General features: G+C 40.0%; 1 protein-coding gene across 1 annotated transcript in view; it reads right to left on the minus strand.

Moving 5' to 3' along the window:
* Positions 1–3,374: 3,374 nt before the first annotated feature.
* The window catches only part of LOC115375646 (unconventional myosin-VIIa-like), a 29,634-nt gene continuing 9,903 nt past the window's right edge, over positions 3,375–23,105 (minus strand). Inside the window, 32 exon segments of the mRNA XM_030075119.1 lie at positions 3,375–4,092; positions 4,232–4,351; positions 5,666–5,749; positions 5,852–5,968; positions 6,226–6,411; positions 6,540–6,677; positions 6,739–6,831; positions 7,134–7,247; positions 7,998–8,103; positions 8,833–8,988; positions 9,226–9,379; positions 9,966–10,120; positions 10,914–11,029; positions 11,751–11,932; positions 12,527–12,696; positions 13,313–13,439; positions 14,057–14,174; positions 14,431–14,598; positions 15,527–15,754; positions 16,422–16,595; positions 17,143–17,262; positions 17,733–17,859; positions 18,052–18,176; positions 18,294–18,362; positions 19,203–19,367; positions 20,162–20,431; positions 21,050–21,262; positions 21,483–21,530; positions 21,970–22,071; positions 22,181–22,265; positions 22,693–22,787; positions 22,962–23,054. Coding sequence (XP_029930979.1) covers positions 4,000–4,092; positions 4,232–4,351; positions 5,666–5,749; positions 5,852–5,968; positions 6,226–6,411; positions 6,540–6,677; positions 6,739–6,831; positions 7,134–7,247; positions 7,998–8,103; positions 8,833–8,988; positions 9,226–9,379; positions 9,966–10,120; positions 10,914–11,029; positions 11,751–11,932; positions 12,527–12,696; positions 13,313–13,439; positions 14,057–14,174; positions 14,431–14,598; positions 15,527–15,754; positions 16,422–16,595; positions 17,143–17,262; positions 17,733–17,859; positions 18,052–18,176; positions 18,294–18,362; positions 19,203–19,367; positions 20,162–20,431; positions 21,050–21,262; positions 21,483–21,530; positions 21,970–22,071; positions 22,181–22,265; positions 22,693–22,787; positions 22,962–23,054 — 4,311 coding nt within the window. The 3' untranslated portion in view covers positions 3,375–3,999.

Here is a 23,105-nt window from a genome sequence, read left to right on the forward strand (position 1 = left end):
GTGAGAGAGATAGTGTGTGTGAGAGTGCGAGTGTGTTAGGCGGGGCTATGGTCTTGCTATGCTATTGTTCAGTGTTGAAATACAAGTTGCTGGGAGGGGTGCAGGGTGCAGGTGGGAAGATAGTGATGTGGTCTGGGCTATAAGGTCTTTTGTTCCAAATTTGGTGCAGTGCATCAAAAAGCCTTGTAGGGCACCACACACAAACACACACACACATGCACACTCACACACACATGCACACACACACAGATGCACATACATTCTTACTGACATTCAACTGTTTGGCCTACATTCTACATCTTAGTGTGCTCACTTTACATTCACATCAGATACAAAAATGAGTTGCTCTAACCCAAGCAGTGAGTTGAGTGTCAATAAGTGTGTGTGTGTGTGTGTGTGTGTGTGTGTGTGTGTGTGTGTGTGTGTGTGTGTGTGTGTGTGTGTGTGTGTCCGTGTCCGTGTCCTGATATCAGGCAGCCTTGTGGAAATTTTCACCAACTTCCCGCAGAGGCTTATAGATAGCAGGCATATCCAAAAAGGGAAGGTGGGGAGCAAAGGGAGAAGGAGGGGGGTACCCGGACACCCTATGCAATAATACTGTGGGAAAAAAACAATGCCATGTCTGGTAATAGAGTCCCATGTAGATTCTATGATGATTTGATTGATTCCACTAAAGCTCTCAAGCATATAAATAACTGGGCATATGTGTGGCTCTTTTCTCTGTCAACCCCTTGTTTCCCTTGCAGTCAGATTGCATCAGGAAACAGATTGAGGCACAAACAATCGTATTGCACCTCATATGCACCTGCCCATGGTAACCTGATTTTTTTGGTCACATGGTTTCCATGGTAACAGAGCAATAGTCTTGACAGGCAATGAGGAGGGTTGTATAAGCAGTCTACTACACTACACTTACCCTACACTTACACTTAACTCCACACTATACTACACAACTCACACATGCACACACGATTTGGTGCCATCAGTTCAGGTATGTAATTGGAGTTGTGTTGTGAGGGAAGTGGTGGCTTGGTGACATCCAAGCTGCAGCCAGGGCATTCCAGGAGCATCGAATGTCCCATGGAAAACTGGGAGTGTTGGCTGCCATTTTGAAAATGGCCCACATAGCCTGTGAAGAAAAGACACTCTGCTGTATCCTAATAGGGAGCCTGTGTTGTTTGAAAATACTGTAAATTCACAAGAGAAAGAGAGGCAGAGAGAGAGAGAGAGAAAAGAAGTTATTATTGTAAACCCATCACAGAAGGTGTGTCACTTCATGAATGTCTTGGCTTTAATGCTGAAATTGTTTTCTATCACTTGACAGGTGTTTTGGATTACTTCGCTTGATTTGCTAAATGGTATTTTCTGGATGTCAAAACACAAGCCTGTAATCTCTGACAAGATTTGTCTGAGGGCACCAATTTTTTAATTTTTTGAGTAACAAAGTAAGCTCCCACCTCCTCCAAAAGAAAAAAAAATGTCAAAGGCATTTTGAAAATACAAAATGTAGGTACACATAATGGTACAACAGGCCTGAGAGGAAGCAGTAGACCATACTAAAATGTAGGCAGGCCATGCATTTTGATTGTTTTATTTGTACTGTTGTATAACTGTTCTGGGAGTGAATGAAAAGAATAATTACATTTAGAATAGAATAGAATAGAATAGAATAGAATAACCTACTTGATATATTGTGCAGTTGGAATTATGCTACAGTATATGCTTATTTCTCATTTTGAATTTAACTGCATTATTATCATTATCATTATCATTATTATTATTTCTGCATTACAAATGAATGTATTCCATATACAGACATGAGTAGGTAAGTAAATAAACAATTAAATATGTTGATCAATATGAAGTGAGTCTACATGGATATGAAGTAAGTTACTAAACAGATAAGGACTAGAGGAAATACTAATGATTAAGGTCTGTGAATAAAAATGAATTGAAAACAAGTGAGTAACCACAGAGGCAAGTCTATCAATGCATAGTTTGTATTTCATCTTTCATATTTTTAACAATGATATTCGGAAATTCCCAACAGCATTTTTGATATTTTGACCAAGTTACAATGACATCATCCTGAGTTCACATATTTACCCTCACAATGTAGGACAGAATTTCTGAGGTGTTAATTTTTGGGCTATTAACTATAGTTACTATACAAACAGCACAAAACATCCCATTATTGTTTGTAGTCATTTATTTTCTCAAAATAGTTTCCCACAGCTCATTTCAACAGTTATTCCTAGTTGGAGGGCGCAAAGCAAAATAATTGTAAGAGGTAAATGCGTTTGATGTATTCATTGCACGGGTCAAGTTTGCACAGCATGAGTTATGAGATGAGAATTGTGCTTACAACGGAGTCAGCGTTTTCCCGGATTATTTGACAGCAGTAATTGAGCTAATGCAACATCACAAGACCAATTAAGAGCATGTGCTGGTAAATGGAGAGGGGGCATCTATAAATAGCATTTAATGAAAGATGAAGTATCAAAAAGGCCACAGCAATATTTACTTTGAGTGCAATTTTGCTGTGGCTCATTAGCAGCATCGCCTTGAGTTCAAAAGCATGAGGTCTTTCACATGCACACATCTTGTTTACACCTGAGCAGAGAGAGCTGAGGAGGAAAAGAAAAGCCCAAACAGAGCCAAATGACTGGCTTGAGCTGGCCTCGGAGTCTGTTTATACATAGGCACTCTTTATTTTTTCTATCTTTGTTGGGATGTTGTATTGACTTACATTCAATCTCTACAGCTTTTCCCTTATCCCAGCCATAACCAACTTATTAAGTCAAAATTAGGCTTTTTTCTTTGTGAGGACCACCTAAAATCTCATCACAAGGTTTCTTAATATATAGGAAAATATACACATACATGCATGGACACATACTTACGAACTTATTAAGGATTTTGTATACCATGTTTACCTGAGCCAGTTCAAAAGTGGAATACTTGAGTATGTTGGATTATAATAGGATGTTAGTGTGCATGTATCAACATGTCACAAGTTGGTGCTGGAACACATTGTAGACCTCATAATCCCTTTTACTGATCAACCATAACCTCAATTCAGCAATGCCAAGAGTGGAAAAAGTCAGCAAACAATGCAAAGAGAAAGCAAGAAACTAGAAATCTGCATTAGGAATAAAAGGAAGTGGCGATCTAACTATTGTTGAGAAAAAAAGCAGGAACTGACAGTGTTTGAGAAATATTTCAGGGGATGTACAGTTTATTATGAAAGATGTCACCAAAATTACAAACAGGGGCTTCAAGCATTAAAAATTCAAAATAACGGCTAAAATCTACGGTAGATATACTTGAACAGCGTCATGTACCAACCAATCACTCCTCAGCAGTGTCTTCAAACACAAGGCAACACACACAGCAAAATAAATTAGAAAAGACGACGCTGAGCCATTAATGCAGCTTTTTTTTTTTTTTTTTTTTGCACTGCGCTTTCCAGAGATGGAGCAGTGTGACCAAGTTTTTCATGGATTTTCTCTTGATTAAATTATCCTCTTTGTCTGTTTAGTCGTTGTGGTTTCCCCTGCCTATGTTAACTACACCAGTGCTTCTTGTGATTCCTATTTGATATACAAAAAAGATCCAAAAATAAATACAAGATGACTCAATTGGCAACAGTGTGGGAGGTATTATTCCTTGAATGTATCCTTAAGAGTGGACATCAGGTTCAACAGCTTCTCTGTGACTGAAATGGTTGTTGATGGCAATATTTGAAGGAGGCGATCACAGGCAAAAATGTCTCAAGATATCGTTGGACACACAATGCATTCATATAAATCCTTGATAAATCCTCTAGGCACAAAACAACTCCCACAATCAAGAGCGTTACACTGAAAATGAGATGTATTATTAATTCATTTTGTTGGGAGTGTGTATTATGGTTAAGTGTTCGGCATACTAGGTGTAACTCAAGGTTGCATATGAAGAGAGGCTATTCAATCTGTCCTCTTCTTTCTCATGAAATCCTCAAGAAAACATCTGGTGCCTTGGTCGAAGTGCCTGCCTCTCCTTCTCATACATGCTGATATATGATTTCAGAAGGTCATCCATTTTGTAGGCCTGAAAAAGAGAGAGAGCCGAGATGTTTTATCAGCGAACTTTTCATAGTAAAGTCGTTGTCGTTCATTTTTTCTCAGCGCGGTTAATGCGATCGAGTCAAAAAGAACAGTAACGGGTGTTGGCTGGATCGGACACTCACCAGTGAGGTTTCACAGACGAAGGTGTTGCCCCTCACCAGGTTGCCGATGGTCATCTGGAAGGAGCTGCTGCTGCTGTACCAGTTGGTGATGCGACTGAACGGGTGCATGACCAACAGCTCCTGAAAGGTTCAATTCATTGTTAGGCTCTGATGTTTTTTTAGTCCGACAGAACAGGATGGATCAGAATGTCACAAGAAAATACATAATAGGATAAAACAGATAAGAACATAAGACACCAGAATAAGGTAAGGCATAATAGAATGGAGAAGAATAGTACTTATGTACTTTGTTTTTTGAAATATTGTTTATTTCATGTGATTTTATCTCTTTTTATTATAAATCGTTTTTGAGTAACATTGAAAAGCACTTTACAGATAAAACAAATGTATTATTATTATTATTATTAGTAGTAGTAGTAGTAGTAGTAGTAGTAGTAGTTGCAATAGAAGTAGTAGTAGTAGTAATAGTAGAGTAGTAGTATTAGTATTAATACTTGTGGTATTAGTATTATTGTCGTAGCATAGAATGGCAGAGAATATAATAGCAAAAGAACAGAATAGATTAGAATCAAATAGGATAGGATAGGATAAAAAATAACCGGATAGATATAGCAGATTGGACTAGAACAAGGCAAGAGAGAATAGAATCGAACAGAAGAGAGTAAGATAAAATAGACATATATAAAAATAGTATATAAAAATAGTAATATAAAAATAGACTAGAACAAAATAAACAAGAACAAGGTACCATAATAGAATAAACAGAAAGGAATGACATAGAATAGAATAATATAAAACGTGAAATGATAGGATAGAGTAGAATAGAAAAGAAGAGAATACAACAGAAAAAAATAAGGTGAAACGTAATAGAATAAGATAGAATAGAACAGGACAGAATAGATAAAACTAGACTAGACTGAAATAGAATAGAATAGAGTAGGACAGGACAGAACAGAATACACTCGACTAGAATCGAATAGGATAGGATAAAAAAAAATAACAGCATTGGTAGAACAGAATGAGCTAGAACAAGGTAAGAGGGTAGGAGAAAACAGAATAGAATAGAATAAGACAAAACATAACAGGATAAAACTAGAAAAGAATAAGAATAAACAAGATAAAGAATAAACTAGAATAACATAAGACAGAATAGAACAGAACAGAACAGAACAGCACAGAATAGAATAAAATGAAACATAAAAAGACAGGGTGGAGTAGAACAGAACAGAACAGAAAAGAATACATCAGAAAACAGTAAGATGAAACATGATAAAATAGATTAGAATAGAATAGAATAGAATAGAATAGAATAGAATAGAATAGAATAGAATAGAACAGTTCTTTGTCTAAGCAGATAAGGACAATCTAGATGTTGCAGGTTAGAGGAAGAAGCCCACAGGTACATGTGATGTGGAGGGAAGTGACTCTACGTACCTTAGTCTTTGGGTCTATTAAGTTCACACCTTGCTTGCTGATGGCAATATTTATTCTACTTGGGTAGCTAGATTCAGATGTTTGCTGCAAAGTAAAAATGTCAAATGATATAATTAGTTCACATATCCTCCCAGAAAGACAGTTCCCTGCAAATAATACCCTGCTGACTCTATCATGATCACTTACTTTAACTTCAAAGAAGGCACAGCCGAAGGTGGGCCAGCTCGAGATGTTTCGCAGGAAGGCGACTTTGGCCTCCTCCACGGTGATGCCGGTCTGCTTGTTGTAGGAGGAGATGATGTGCTGCAGGCAGGACACAAAAGCAGTAGAAATAATACTCAGACACAGCAGCTGTGAGTGCACAACCCCTACACTGGAAACAGCCTTACAAAAGCTAGCTCGCCCTTCCTAATCCCGCTCCCACTCTTCTTATCTTTTGTATGTTTACATATGAAAAATCAGCATGTCATCTGTTTTCTCCCTCGCCTCTCTGTTTTCTCCCTCTGTCTTTTCTTTGTGCCTTTGTTGATTCATTTTTAATCCTCCCCCTCTCTGTCTACCTTTTTCCATTCATCGGGGGACATGATTTTCATCTGGTCGGCTGGAACCAGATCCTTCAGCATCTTGGGGATCATGACAAACTGCGACCTGTCTGAATCTACGTTGACTCTGAAGAGCAGGCCGGCCAGGTTGATCATGTCTTCTTTGGTGCACTTGTGGTATCCCCGCAGGTACTTAGGCAACTCCTGTACGCAGGCAAACGTCATTAGGAACGTCATTAGTTGCTTGTTTTGTACCTTTTCAGTTGGAATAAGTAACAGTGAATGGAAATAGCAACGGAATAAAGTGCGTCTCGAGGTTGTGAGTTTGATACCTGCGGGAAATGGAAGGTGAGATCAGCGATCAGGTCTCTCCCTGGAGTCACGTTGAACCACAGCTTCCTCATAAAGAGCACCAGGTAGGGTGTACTGGATGTGTTGCCTGGGAAACAATACACATTTTAATGATTTACCTTTAACTATAAATTGGGGAAAAACACAGAGACACAACTGAAGATGATGGCATTATGGCACTTTACCTTCTCTGACCCTTTTGGCTTTCTTATTTTGGTCTGAGAACTGCCTTAAACTGTCAAACAAATAACTCTGGTCATCCAAGCTCTGGACCTAGGAGTTGAAAAAGGGATAAATATATTCAAGGAGAGAAACATTTAATTTGAGAAGTCATTGTCATTCATAAGGCCTTGGACCATCCAGAGATGAAACACTCCACATATCCAGTGATGCATTAAAGTCTGACTTTGTAGGCTCACTTTAAAACGAGTTACATCATTGTCATTATGACATCCAAATAAGAAAATGTCCCAACTTCTCCTGTGGATGGCAAACTAACTAATGAGACGATCACCAACTTTTTATCAGGAACTTTGTGGGTAAAAGTACTTTGACAGGATTACCACCCGGCCCACCTTGTTTGGTGTTTTCATGTAGAGGCCGTATCCGTCGGATGAGCTCAAACTGAGGTGAGAGGCGATGCTGCGACACAGGTCTCTGATGGTGGTTGTTGATGTCACCTCAAATAGCTGCAATGGAAGTGCAAGTAAGTGTACTGCTGAGGAACCAGGACAATATCTGAGTATTTAATGGTTGACGATTTATAAGTAGATATGTATTAAAAAAAAAAAAAAAAATCATTTATCCACAAGAATACATTTTTGCTGTAGGGTGTATGTAGGGTGGAAATAACAATAACAAAGATTGATAGAAACAAGATAAAGGAAAGTGAAGTGAACAAACAGATAAATTATCCAACAAACAGATACAATGAAAGAAAAGTTTGATAAAAGCAGTTGTGAAATAATAAAGACTGAGCCACATTTCATCAGTCATTACAAATGTCTCTCTAGCATGAAATTGACTTTTACTTTTAAAAGCAACGGCCTGAAGACCATAAATAAACAATTTCCGCTCTTTACCTGAGTTTCTTTTCCAAAATATTTCCCCTGTACAAATTTTGAATCTTTCAACTACAGTCTTTCGTTCTTTTGTTAAGAAGCAACATTGCACTCTGTGATACTGGGTTAAACATGTTGAAGAGTGTTTCCAACAGCCTGCACACTGCGTGCACAGCTGGCAGTGGTTAAGTTAAACTGTAGAACATGGACACACAGCACAGCGCTGCGCCGCAGGGTGAAGGTGACCACTTCCAGTAAGTGAATGGAAGAAAGCAAAACCAAATGCCGGTGACACTGTATGTTTCAAAAGTAAATATAAGCGTCAAAATCAGCTGAGAAAAGTTAGTTATGTGTTTATAGAAGTGTGTTGTGTCTTACATCATGTGTGCTGTTGGGGAAGTGGACTTTATGGAAGATCTGCATGCTGTTCTGCTGGATGGCGTCCACTTCCACCTGATGAGGAGGCAGCTTCCTTGCCTCCATGCTGATAAAAAAACAAACAAACAAACAAAAAACCCAGAAAATTTTATTTTACACACACATATGAATGGACAGTATCTTTTTTTCTTGTTGTACAATACCACTGTCCATCACTTTGCCATTTTACCACAAAACACTGATTTTCTTATTTTATATGTACAATATGCAGCAAATGTGCACTCAAGATTCCCTATAGTTATAAATTAAACACTGCAACTTACAAATTATGTATTTAAACACTAGCCTTCACACACACTTATCTGTAAACTCCCTTTAAATCCCTCTGGTCAAGATAAATCCATAGCTAAAATGGGAACCATACTTTCTTTTAGGAAGTCAAGTCCAAATTGTTTACTAGTTTTCTATATAAACAATATGGCAGGATCTGATGAAGTTACAGAACAATGATTAGCCACATAGACTCATAATCACCTACTTAATCAACTGGATTATTCTAATCTATATAATGTGAAAAAACACACAATGTGTTCCATTGTCATTTCAACAGCACCAGAATAATCAGTTATAGCTTGGGAAGTATTATTTCAGATTGTGGATGTGGTTTAGTTAACGTGATGTGTTTGTCTCTAATACACATAATCATAGCCATTTTTCCTCTGCTCATCTGACACATATATACACCCTGGCTACCCTTAGTACCCCGTAACAGACTGCCATGACTGTAATCTCATTACACGAGCTCCATTATTCCTCAGTCTTGTGTTTGTCTAACCTGAGCATTGCCTGCAGCCTCTGCAAGCAGCCGGCAGCCAGCGGATCTCTGGGCCGCGACTCCAGGAAGCGCTGGGTGTGTTTCAGCAAGTTCTGACTGGGTGGGAACAGGCCCGAGCACAGCCACATCAGCTGCCAACCTCGCTCCATACTCAGCCTGAGAGGGAGCAGGAGAGAGAAAGAGAGAGAGAGAGAGAGAGAGAGGGTAGGAAATACACAAAGGATTACAGTTACAGGTAGAAATGGAAACAAAACTGGAGGCTGATACAGACAAAGACAGCAGATGAAATGCCTTGGCTTTGCCCTTATATTGCCTCTTGATTGTCTAGTAATTCATTCAAATGTAGAGCACCAAACGCACACACATACACACACACACATACAAAAGGAGCACCTGTTGTTGTTGTTGGTCATCTGTCTCATAATTTGGCAGTAGATCTCATCCTTTAATGCTTCATTCTGGGTGGCTGCACCGAAGATCTGGTCAGAGAGTTCTACAGGGCTGCGGGTGTTTTTAATGGGGTAGTCTCCCATATACTTCATGATAGGTGGCAACCAAGGTCAAGGACTCACACACACACACACACACACACACACACACCATATAAACTAGACTACATGCTGTATAATTACAGCGTACCAATAAAATGCTGTGAATAATATTTTTTTTTTGGATGAGTTATAGCCTTCATTATCACACCAAGACATTCTTTGTCTTTGTTAGTCTTCCTAATATTAGTTTACACACAGCAACGGTAGACTACTGCACTAGGAAAATTCTCACAGTTGCTACAGAAATGTTGAAATGGAAACAAAGCAAATACCAAACCAACCCAGTTTTTTTTTACAGGTGTTGACATTTATAATAAGACGGATGGGTGTGGGGCTCAGAGATATAAGGATATAATTCCTAAAAATCATACAGAATTACAATTATTTTGACAGACATGATCAGTTTTAACACAATTGATCATTTTAGCATTGTGATTTTCATTTTCATTGTCAATGGCAGCCCCTGCAATTTGACTACTGCACCTGGCCATACCGCATTTTAGACAATGTTTGGATTAATTATTCAGCTCTAGACGGGTGTGGAAACAAGCAAAGAAAATGGTGCCCTGGTTTGAAGGATATCAGTGAAGGCACTGCAGGCCAGGTGGCTGAGGTCAGAGTGGCGTTGCAGGCTCTTGAGCAGTGGCTGCTTGAGAGGCTCTCTGGAACAGGCCCACAGCTTCTCCCTGCCGGCTCCTCTGGACACGCCCGGCCGACCCACATCCTTACCTGGTGGCCTGGGTGACAGGGAAGGACAGATTAACGCATGACTAATGCTCCTTTGAGGTGTTTTTTTTTTTTTTTTTTGCACTACTTAAAACAAACTTACATTCATATGATTCACTAATTTCTTTTCTTTTAATAAATGTAAATTGTTTCCCTGAATGGTATAGTTCTAAGCCTTTATCTGTATAAAAAAACGTCACTTTCAGTGTCACTACAACCAAAATGATCAGAGCAATAAGCTCTCACTAGGTTATTGAAATGAATAATATTAGACTTAGCTTTTGTTTTTTTATTGTTTATTATTCTATCCTTATTCATAACCCCTAATACATAGCTGTGGTTAGAAATTGTAAAAATGACCAGAATTACCACTTGGCATATTGTTTGCGGCACACTTTAGCTAACATACTTCCTGTTAAGGCTGAGCAGGTGGACCTGCTAGTCAGGATTCAGGGTAGATAAGCTCATAGCTTAATATGAGCTTGTGTACTGCAGGCATGAAGATCACTCTGAGAGCTTTGACGAGCCAATTAAAATTTTTTGTCGCCCACATTTGGGTCATGACGTTGACACTGGAAAACCCCTGAGCACTGAGCAGTTTGAATTGTTTAAATATGCACAACATCACTGCTTTGCTGGCAAAATAAAGTATCCCTAATAAGCATTACCAACCAAATCCAGACGTTCAGCTTATTTTATGATGACTGTCCAGTTATCAAGGACTGCCCGGATGCAAAGTGGTGCTATTTAGTGTTTGACAGAGGTGAGAAAAATAATAAGATATATATAGTTTTTTCTCATTACCTGAAGTAGTCAAGCGCAAACTCTTTTAAAGACATGGGGGCCACTGTTTCTTCTCTCTGTGGTGCGCTTTGTGCAGGTGAGATTCTCCTCTGCTGCGGACTTGGACAGAGCAGGCTCTGATGGGTTAGAAGTAATTTATCAGTAACACCACAAGAGGGGCTCGTTTGATCTGTCACATTCACACATCCACCACTGAAGACAACAGAAAACTGCAGCATTTCTACTGTACTTGTCAGCTGGAACTCATTCTGTGGATAAAGGGCTTTGATAAGGGTTTTTTTTTTTTTTTTTTGCACTTGTCAACACACCGCTAGATATGTGTGACCATCTGTACACTTCTCACATATAATTTTATTCTGCACAATGCTAACGCCATTTATATTTATATGTATGCATACATTTATCTTACTTACATATTTAATGTCTCTGCACTGTTTTTTCCCACCTGGATATATTTCAGCATATTCAAATATTGCAATTGTTGGGAGCAGATCTTTATACGGCCTCTGAATTATTTATATTCCAGTTCAATGCTTTGAGTTTTTATTGTTCATTATTCTATTCTTATCCTCATCCCCTGCATAATCCTGTTAGTTTTGCTGTGGCAACTACCTAATTTTCCCAGGGGGCTCAATAACTTCTCAACTTTTCTAATAAAAAGTGTTGTTTTGTCACTTGCAATACCATAGCCTACAGGTGCTCAGTGATTTAAATATGTCATGTTTAAATCATGTCTCCCACCTCCCTGTGTATGTGTATGTGTATCTTTTAGCACATGAGTCACAATAAATAGCAAATGAGTGAAAATGTAAGTGAATGAAGTAAATGTAGTCTTACCAGTGTGTCATCATTGGGACTTCTGAGCGTCGGCAGAAACTGGACAGTATCCATGTAGATGGCACCGTTGTTACCGGTCCGATCGTGAGTCGCTCTGTTCCAGCTCCGCTGAGGAGAGTAATCGTCATGTTTTTCTATCACCAAAAGGTCACCTCGTTTATAGGCCAGGAATGAGGGGTCCTCTGCACAGAGAGAGAGATGGAGAGAGTGACAGAGGAAGTGATCCCTTGGCCATTCAAATACTTACAGAATAATAGCAAGCAATAAACAACAATGTGTGTGTTTTGTGTACTGCTGCCTGTGTACCAGAGACAATAGGGAGTTATTCTTCCTACAAGAATATTGGAGGCTACCTCCAGGGTGCAAAGTAATGCACTCAAACTGGACTAAACAGAATCAAATGAACAGTGGTCAGTGGCTCAATCCATTTTTTCCCTGTGCATTGGTGGAAATTACCAGACGGTGGTCACAGATATGCATTTTAATGTGCTGAGATGAATGAAATCTGGAACCATCTAGTCACGCAACTACTCACCACCACATAGCCTCAATGCTAGCAGAAATCTTGGAAGTGTCATCAATTTCCCAACCACCGATTTCATGTCAGCTTGTAAGTATTTCCTCATTATAAATGTTAAATAGTACGAAAATGACAATAATAGTCCAGCTACAGGTTTATAGACAGGTTCTTTCTATATGTAAATGTCTATTTCTGAATGGGTGTATGCATACTTCATATGTAACAGGTGTGTGTGTGTGTGTGAGGGTCTACATGCCTGTTTGTTTGCTGGCATCCAGCAGGGCCACTGCGTACACTGAGCGCTCCCTCAGCCCACTCAGGTTTGTGTCCACCAGTGCAGCCAAATCCTCAGCATCCGGACACATCAGGTCAAACTCTCCTCTGACTGTGACCACACTCACCTCCTGAGTGCTGGACCTGCTGTCACTACACACACATTATCATCGCTTACAATCTGTATTCTTAAAGCACTTCTCAAAATCAAAAGTACAAGCAAAAAGCAAACAAAAGCAAAGTAAAAGTAAAGCAAGAAACATTAAAGGCGGCCCAAAAACAGAGGTCGAGGACAATTACTAAAAGATTATTACATAAAGGCAAGCCCATAAAATTGAGTTTTAAGAGATGATTTCGGCGGTGATACAGAATTAGCAGGTCTGCCCTCCTCAGGCAGGTCGTTCCAAAGTTTAAAAGCTCTGATGGCAAATGCCCAATCAGATGGTCTGTCAGGTAGATGGATAGATGGAGCAGACCCCTGGGGCTAATATACCTAAGTGTATCGCCAAGGTGAGTCAATATCAATAGAAAACCTGTCGCTGGGAATAGGCCAAGTGCAATTTTAGACTGTGATGAGAAGACACCGCGGCCTGGGTTTGAATCTGACCCAGACTGTTTGCTGCATGTCATCCCCTCTTTCTGCCTTGTGTTTCCTGTCTCTCTCCTCCGTCTAATGAAGCAATTATCTTCAAAAAGGAATACCCTGTAATCACAGCTATGACATAGGAATTGTTATTTCTTGGTTGTATTCTTGAGAAATGATCCATACCTCATCGTATGGACTCCAGTCACCTCAAGGTAGGGAAACTCAATCAGTTTTTTGTCTTTTCCATCCAGGAAGATGATTCCGTTCCAGTTTATGGCCACAATGAATCTGCTTTTGGGCAAAGGTTGTCCTGTGGACAGATATAGGTAGGCAAGTGTTTCAAGAGCAGCTTTGCAAGTTTTTATTTTTACATTAACCAGGTGCATTTTCTCTGAAAAATCATGGAATTTTGTGGAAAAAGTCAAGGAATTTGATCATTTCTGTGGGAAAGCTGGAAATTTTAGGGAATTTAAAAAAATTGCTGAATGCATTTTTAAACTTGTTTCAGACATTCATTACGCTAGATGGGGCTTTTCAGCTGTTTTCTCCATAGGAAACCCAAGCAATTTTTATGAAATGGAAAAAAAAAACACAAAAAAATTGGAGAAACATTTTTAGGTCATGGAAATGCTCTGACTTTGTTCAGGGAGGTTGAAATGTCATGGAATTAAAGCACAGCCACTGTGTGAACCCTGATCTCTCCTTCATCTCCTTTAGCCTTGTGTCAATTGAGAAAAAAATTATTTGAGCTTTTATTGAGAAACACGAGCTAGAAGCTAGTGGGCTATTAAAAATCCTTTCCTACCGATGTGCATTATCATCCATGTAATTAATGACTGCATGTTGTAGGGTGACCAGAAATAAAATCTAAAATTATGAGCTGTTCTTCCATCAAAGTGTCATGCATGTACTTCTTGAGAGACCAACCTGAGATCATTGTCACTTCGTGAAACTTGGAGAAGTAGAGGGGCCATTTCTGACGGGCAAAGTAGACTATTTCTCCTTTTACACTGTCTGCATTCCTCTTCCCGTCGCTCTTAGCTTCCTGTGTAATCAGGATTTAAGAATCATTACTGGCTGACTCACCTTCATTTACATGTTCTCATAATCAATATAATCAACAGAGCTGAAAAAGAAAAACAGCACAGCCGCTGTGTAGATATATGGGCACACTGCGACTAAGCACATTCAGGAAAGAAACTATCAGCTGGAATACGACACACGGCATCCTCAAATCCCACTTGTTTCTTAGTCCTTAGTTAATTTGTCCGTCTGTTTGCCTGTGTGGCACTACACTGTACCTCTCTGACTGCTGAGCTGACCAGCTGCACCCATTTTGCCTTGGATTTGGTCTCGATGAGCGTGGTGGTGATGCAGTCCTCAACCACCTTCTGTACGTTCTCTGCGCTGCTCACAGGGCCAAACTGGATGTAGTGGTGCTTTGCCGCCAGCTGGACGTATTCATCCTCCTGAGTGACGCAAAACATGTTTTACAGCCGACCCACTTACTCGTCAACTGGTGTAGTTTCTTGTTTGAGAGACTTTAACTTGATCCACCACACTGCAGGCGGAAGCTGTTGCCATATTTGACAACATGATGGACATCAACTAATATTAGTTGTATTCCCGTCAACCTTTCTCAGAGGCAGAGCAGAAATAATCTTATCTGGCTGTGTTAAACTATGACAGATGAGGCCAAACATCCAGAGTAACCTTAGGTTGTTACTGTATGTGATTATTTACATTTAGCCTTTCTGATGTTTCACCCAACTAGAATATTATTTCTGACCTCAGAGCAAGAATTTGAAAACACCAAATCTTTCACTATCACAAATAAGGTTATTTGTGATAGTGAAAGATTTAGTTGTGGACATATAATGCCAAGATGTAATTCCTCTGTGTTGGAATGAGAAGAAACCTGAGTACTGACTTTTAGCCACGGCAGATGTAAAAAGTGCACCATGTGAGAACATCTCATCATGAAAAATCATTTCTGATGATTTTTTTTTTTTTTTTTTTTAAATGAAAACTTCTCCCAGAATTCTGAGATAATTAACTCATGAATTCAGAAAAAATGGGGAGATTTTTTGCTCAAGTACATACAATAGGCTTCTGTATGAGTCAGCTACTGAACTGACTTCTTTCTGTATATTTTGCTGGCTTGCTGTCTTTGCCTACAACACACAACAACAAGGCAACATGGAGTGCATTCATTTGGAAAGAAAAGATGTGGTGACAAAGCTGCAGCTTGACAACAGCCTGGACAGTGGTCTTCTGATGTTTTTCAGTGATAACTAATGTTCTAAAATAAGAATTTCTTACTCGGACAATCAGAATCGAGTATTCAACACAGCCATGTGATAAAAAAGAAGAGGTTGTTTTATTTCCGTGCCTCACCTTCTCACAGACGTACTCGCCACACTTGATGCCTCTGATGACCTGCCTGTAGATGAGGTCGGTGCTGACCGGGTCCACAGAGCAGTCGTGCCAGGGTGTGAACAGCTCCTTCCGGATGTAGAGCCTCCAGGGGGCGTCCTGCTCCTCCTTGCCCTGCCTCCTCACCTCCTGCTCACACTGAGACACGGCGTCCATCACGTGTTTCCCGCCGCTGCCAAGAGACCAAACCTGCAGAGAAAAGACTGCCAAGATTAGACCACCACGGTCCGTAATTATGCTCAAATTTTGATTTTATAACCTTCAAAAACTGGATTCATATGGTGTTGATTAAAGAGCGTCCATGCATATTTGTTTGGGAGAGTCCCAAGGATGGCATGAACAAAAATCAGATAAGAAGAGCAAAAATCTGATAAAATGAGATTAGATTAGATGAAAGGTAAAAATAGAATGGACATGAGATGGGGAAAAACAAGATAAAAAAAGATTAGATGAACAGACATGGGATGAGGAGAGGTGAGATTAGATTAGATAAGATTAGAAGAGCAAAAATCTGATGAGATGAACATGAGATATGATTAAACAACATGTACATGTACAAGTTGGAAAACAAAATAAAGAAAGGCCATTCAGGGTAGAAACAGGTAGGAAAACAGACATAAACAAAAAGAAAAATACAAATAAACAATATCTATATGATGCCAATAATATCTTTCGTCATAACGGCTATAACAGAATCCTGTTGTTCTGGACAGATTTACAGATTATGGATAAGGTAGAGCACATTGGTAGTGGATTTGTAGCAGATTATACTTTAAAAACAATATTTGTCCTTAAAATTTTCCGATAAAAATTGGGAAATGAAAATCTGTATTCTACCACTGCGGGTTAGGTTCACCTTATCATAGAGGCCGATGTAGAGGGAGAATCCACTGGTGTCTTTGAGATTAATCTTCTTGGCCACGGTTTGGCAGATTTCAGCAGAGGTGCTGGCTGAGTCCACGGGCAGGCTGATGCTGCGGCCGTCCATCAGAGCCACACACACATCCATGGGCTTCTTGGACTTGGTAGCCTGGTGACGGGGAGAGGGGAGATGAGCTCTGTCTGAATTCAATCAGCACATAATTTAGATGACAGGAGGCTGTGCTCATTTGTAATGTTATTCAAACAACAGGGCTGTAATGTTCATGGAGTCACCGAGGGTGCCAATGCTTTAATAAACAGTAATAAACAATAAAAAAAGATCAAAGATAAGCACAAATTTTCCAAATAACATACAGCAAAAGGCAAACCAACCAAAATGCAGTATCTTCTACTCAGTTTCACTCTTTCGTGTTGCTAGTCATATTTATTTATTTTATTTATTTATTTATTTGATTTTTGGCATTTCTACTCCATTTGATAGTGACAGTAAACACAGACAGAAAAGCTGAGGGAGAGAGAAGCGATAACATGCAGCAAAAGGCCTGGCTCGGAATCGAACCCGGGCCGCTGCGGACCTAGGACCTAGCCTTGATATTTGGTCCACGCTCTACCACGTGAACCACCGGCGCGCCCCCTGCTGCTCATTTTTAGACAGGGCAACATCTTCCTGTTTCGTCACTGATGAGCATCTTTACCTGCAGCTCTATCCAACAGGGCAGCTCTGTCCTGTCTCCGTTGGCTACTGTCCGACGTAGCCGCTCACTGCAATATGCACCATAACCACTGGGCCCTCTGCGGAGGAAGAACTCCAGGTACTGCAGCATAGAATAGAATAGAATAGAATAAAATAGAATAGAATAGAATAGATTAGATTAGCTTAAGGACAATAATTTCCCCAAGAACGAACTGGCTGTTTTAATGTAGTATAATATAGTATACAACAGTACAGAGTATCTAAGTGTTCTGAAATAAAAAAATAAATATTAAAACAACAACAACCATGATAATAATGATAATAATAATAATAATAATAATAATAATAATAATAACAATAATAATAATAATAATAATAATAATAATAATAATAATAATGTGAGGCCCTGTGACATCAGTTAGACTCAAAAATAAAAGAAGACAAGACAGAAAATTAATGGCCTAAAAAGAGGCTAATTTTAATCAATTCAAATAATACAACAAAAATGGGAAAAAGAGATTGGAGTGTGAAAACACTGTTATGATGACTAGACTAGAGCACCGCGGTACAGCATCGACAGGACACACTGACCTTCATGAGCAGCTCTGTAGGAGAAAAGATCCCAAGACAGATGGAGAGGAGGATCCAGCCTCGCAGACGGCTCTTCTTGTTGCTGTTGCCCACCAGCTGCTTGCAGATCTGACAGTAAATCTCATCCCTGCCCAATGAGGGAAACACACAGCATCATGCAGACAAACACAGCAGCAAACAGGACAAAAATGAGAAGCACTCAACATTGAAGGCGTCAGGATTTCAAACAAACCACACAGGCACTAATGGGATGGGAAAACCATGGAGCAAATTAAAAAAAAAAGAAAAAAAAAGAAAGGAAACCACACACAAGCTTTACCTTATGTCTCGTCTTGACAGAGCGTATCCCACGATGATGTGCAGTTTCTCCAGGGATGTCAGCGGTCGATCGAGCGTGGGCCCCTCTCCTATAAGGATGTCCTCTTCGCCTGTCAAATCCTCTGGCTGGCAAATATTAAACAAAGAGCAAAATAATAGGGCGGATCATATTATATTCAAATCAAAACAGAATGAATGCAGCTCTGTGTTAAAGATGATGATGCCAGCAATGTGACGGCTAACCTCCTCAGGAATCATAGAGCCTTTTCTGATTCCACCGCCAAGTTTTTTCTTGTTCTTCCTCAGTAATTTCTGTTGAAAAAAACAGATGCAGTTATTTTCAGTGAGAGGAATAAATGGTGCATGGTTTTATACAATAACAGAAAAGTAGCAATTCATAATAGGGTTAGACCAATATATTAGTTTGGTGATATAAGAAGTCAATATCAAAAATGAGACATCAGTTTGGTTCACCTCTGATTTGATGAAATTTGACTGATGACATATTTATTATGGAATTTAGCACTAATTTTCTATAGGGAGCCCTAAACATGAAATTGATTATAATGCTGCATTTGGACTGGATTCCTCACAGGCATGTATGCTTTATTATTATTGGCCTAATTTTTAATAAAGAGCTGTATCATCTCTTGGCAGAAACGCTTGTTTTCAAAATGTTTCCGAGGCTTTACTGCCCTGCCAAGGATACAATTTTGTGTGATATATCTAATACATGCATAATGTGGTACATATTTGGCTTGAGCATGGGCAAATTTAAAGATACTTAATCGGGTACTATTAACAGCTGCCGTTATTTTTAGTTGAACATTCATATGTAACACTCGCTTGCGTATGTTTGACCTGGTTTGACACGTTGGCAGACATTTTTTTTAGCATTTGTAGAAATCTAACTCTTGATGTGGCTCAGTGCTGCTGTGCTGTTGCTCAACCTCCAGGAGGAATTTGTTTGGATGATCCTGCAGCGGTAATGCAGGAGAGATTCAGGGCGGGCGACTTCCTTACTCAATACCACAGTAAATACCAAACGTCGCTCTAGTGAAACCATCTGTCCACTGATCGCAGACGTCTGTTTCTGGTTGTCAGGAGTCAGAGGTAATTCTCTTGACATACAGGAATTTTTTTCCACTTTACCTGGTCAATTCCCACCAGGTTGCTCAGCCTCCTGCCCTGTCTCAAGTTCAGGTACCGGGAGGCCATGCTGGACTCGGGGGTGTTTCGCTGCTGCTCCTGTGATGATTTCGGTTCTGGTATGTCGCCCATGAACCGCAGGATAACCCACCACACTGTTAGAGATGCCTGCAGGAGGAAGGGGGGAGAAAATGGATGTGACAGATGAAGATATATCACTGCAGGCAGGGATCTAGTGGAGGGTTAACCCACAGCTCACGACTCACAGAACACAATTTAGCCTCCTCTTTTTAATTCATAGAAAACATCAGTATGTTTCAATTGCATCACCATCTGGAGGTCATAGTGTACTCAGCTTTTTCTTTACCACCACACTAAGGGCTGGGCAACATTTTAATATTATCTTTTTTTTTTTTTTCTCAGTAGAATCATATGATGATGACAAAGTCACACTGAGGTATCTTAATACCATTCTGCTGTCCAAACTAATGAGCATATTTCTATTTGAGAACTGACAAAATGTCTCTTTTCTTTTTTTCTCAGCTCCTCTAGGTGTGTGTACCCCAGTGGTTTAGGTATTGGTGGTGGGGGGTGTTTGGCTGTATCGCTGTATGCTGTGCTTGTCAATATTTCCAAATAAAAAAGAGAAAAAAGTTGACAAAATTAAGCATTTAACATTTTAGATTGTTTAAACATTTAACATCTAAGAAAATTTGAAAATGTTGTTGCGTTGTTTGACATCGCACCTAAGATACCATCAAGTTCAATGAGAAGAATTTGATTGGAATTTTAATAGCAATATATAGTGGGGAAAAAAATCACTGAATATCACAATATTGGTTTCAATTATTATTATCACCTGGCCCGACAACTGTGCATTATTGACTGTAGGCAGAGGGTGGGAAAAAGAAAAAGAAAAAAAAAACAATCAGAATACTGTCTTTGTCTGTCCATCCTCTCACCAGTGTGTCGCCTTCATCCTCGTGGTGCAGCAGGGGCTGCCTGAGCCTCTGGGTGATGTGTGTGTGAGTCGCGTTGCCCTGGAAGTAAAGCGAGCTGAACTTGAACAGTGAAAACTCTTCGTCACTGTCATCATAGTCGTCATAATCATCTTCCGGCGGTGGAGATGTTGGGGAGGCTGGAGCTTCTGGCTCCGACTTCGGCTCCGGCTCTGAGGTCTCCACGGTGTTTTCCACCACCAGCTCTTGGATGTTCTGCTTCGTCTCCAAGTCCTAATGCAAACCAGTGAGACAGTCAGTTATGTATAATAAAGTTCAAGGCATTTAACCATGTAATCTCGAGACTATGCACCAGTCTAGACGCTGCATAGTAAGTTGCATAAGTCATCACATTTAATCATGTTGCACAGATGGTTCAGTTTACTTTCTTTAGGTCTTGCAGTCCTTTTGTCTGTATTTCCTTTTTTAAAGACAGTAAGGATAGAGTTTGCCCATCATGCATGGAGACTACATTAGCATTTTGTGTCTGCAGTGCAAAGTGGCCAGCAATTATAATGTGCAGACAAAGTCTCATGATGAATTTGATAGATTTTTAGAGTAAGCACTCAAAATATGTTTGATTGACATTGAAGTGTATATACAGTACATCACTGCACAGCTCAGCAGGACATGGTACATCTGCTGCATTGGATTATGACTGATTATGATTGCTCTGAGTATTATTGAAACATGTAACAGTGTATTTTCTAGCGGCTATAATGCCTTTGAATTAAAAAAAAAAAAAAAAAACTACAACAACATAGAATCATACATAGTATTGAGTACTAAGTAAATGATCAGTCAAAATACAGCCCTACTAATATGACATATTGCTCAGAGCTCTACACGGACCTCCATGCCCTCTGGTGCTGGTCCTTGACGTCCTCCCACTGCTGCAACACCTGTCAAGAGGGGGCCGAACATTCTGTCCACCATTTCCTCCTCGTTGATTGGCTCAGCCTCCTGGGCGGTCTGCTTCGATTGGGCCAGAACCATCTGCAGTCGGTTTTGGAGCTCAAGTGCTGTTCGCTCCTGATCTGCTTGCTCCTGCTCTGACAGGAAGGCCTGAGAGAGAGAGAGAGAGAGAGAGGTGTGTATGTGTGTGTGTGTGTGTGTGGAGAGGATGTTACATGCAACACTACGCAAATGCACAAACACACACTCATTTCTTTATTTTCCTTAAATTAGTCCCAGTTTCAAGACTTTCAGCACTTACATTAGTCTTTATTCTTTTAGCCTTTCTTCTGGCCAGCATGCCTTTGGTGGAGGCCTGCAGCAACCTGACCGCATCTTTCTTCTGCTTCCAGGCCTTCCTCGCCATGTAGCCTCGTACCTACGGTTTATTAGCACTTAGATTAGATCTCACGCTGTTGATTTTATTCATATCTTCGTGTTTAAGATGAAAAGTGCTATTGAGAAGAGCCAGCGATCAAAAATAAAGCAATGAATATTACACTTAATGAATTTGCAAACATGTCTCACTGATACTGAAGGCATGTGGCTGAAATTGATTATGTGTATTAGTGAGCCATTATTTTTGAGTGTTGGCCCTTTTCAATAGCACTTTGGATCTACTTTTGGCTTTGGGCACAATTTTTTGTCCATCTTGGTTGAGATTTTAACTGAGCTTCCTCGATCTATTCTTCATTTGCGTTTTATATGGAGCCAAAAGGCAGAAAAAGTTAAGTACATTTTTTTAACTGGGGAGATTTATTTGTAAAACATGCAAAAATGAATAAAGGAGACACTGATCGGCCAAGGTATCGGCATACCTGACTCTGTATGGTGACTGCTGCCGCCCGCTGTCTTTGGTACTGTAACTGAAGCTTCCGACCACGGAGCCTCGATGCCAGGCGCTCAAAGCCGTGCTGGAGCTGGTTGGAGGATGAAAGGATTAAGGGACAAGGTCAGCGGAGTCACGGTTCCTTTGTGTGGCAAAGGTGAACGTGTTGTGTTTGAAAGTAAGCTGTGAGAGCCACACACCCGTCTTTGCTGTTTCCTCTGCCAGTAACCTCTCCAGTGTTTCTGCAGCACCACAGCTGCCCTCTTCTTCCTCAAAAACGTTTTTCTAGAAAGGGAGGGTGGGGTGGGACACACACACACACACACACACACCTTGATCAATTACCGTCCACACATCTCTCTTGTCTGTCTCTGTAACCTCAAGATTTTCATCAATAAAATAACACATCATCTGCGTCAAACATCTCTGCATATAATTACTGTCATGTGCTGCGGATACAGCCCACAACCTTATTAAATTCCTATCTTGATCTGTTTTCATTTTGTCTGCTGTATTACCATATTATCTTGGCTCATATCTGTTTTGCATTGGAGTATTTCTCTTATTTCACTGCACAACTTGATATCGGGTTGTCTTTGCCAACCATCCCAATCCTCCCCTGTGCCTGTCCATATTCTCTCCACCATAGTGTCTCCCAGTTTATAATCTCTGTATAATTTTTTCCTCCTGTTTCTATTCATAGACACCGTACCTGTCATGGTGTCCCAGCATGACCCTCTGGATGATGAGGGCCTTCCTGTTGAGTTCCTGTTCCCTCTTTTGTTCAAGGAAGGAGTCATGGGCATCCTGAAATGAGGTGAAAAGTCATTTGTGGCCATATTCCCACTATACTGATCCCCAGCTAAAGACATTCTGAGACAACAAAAAGCGGGGTGTTACCGACTAATCAAGTCAAATTTGCGCAACAAAATGGGCGGGATAGTTGATATCACAGTGTGAATTCACATAAGGTTTATGCACCTTCAGGAAAACCTTAGTTCTCCCTATTTTCCAATCGTCCTTTCCTCTAATCACCGACTTGCAGATGGCTTCACAACAGGCTGCAGCTGTTGCCTGGAGACACAACAACACATTTATTTGATAAGTGTTGAGCACAGGTCAAAG

The sequence above is a fragment of the Myripristis murdjan genome, chromosome 17 (assembly GCF_902150065.1).
Source record: "Myripristis murdjan chromosome 17, fMyrMur1.1, whole genome shotgun sequence".
Lineage (NCBI taxonomy): Eukaryota > Metazoa > Chordata > Actinopteri > Holocentriformes > Holocentridae > Myripristis > Myripristis murdjan.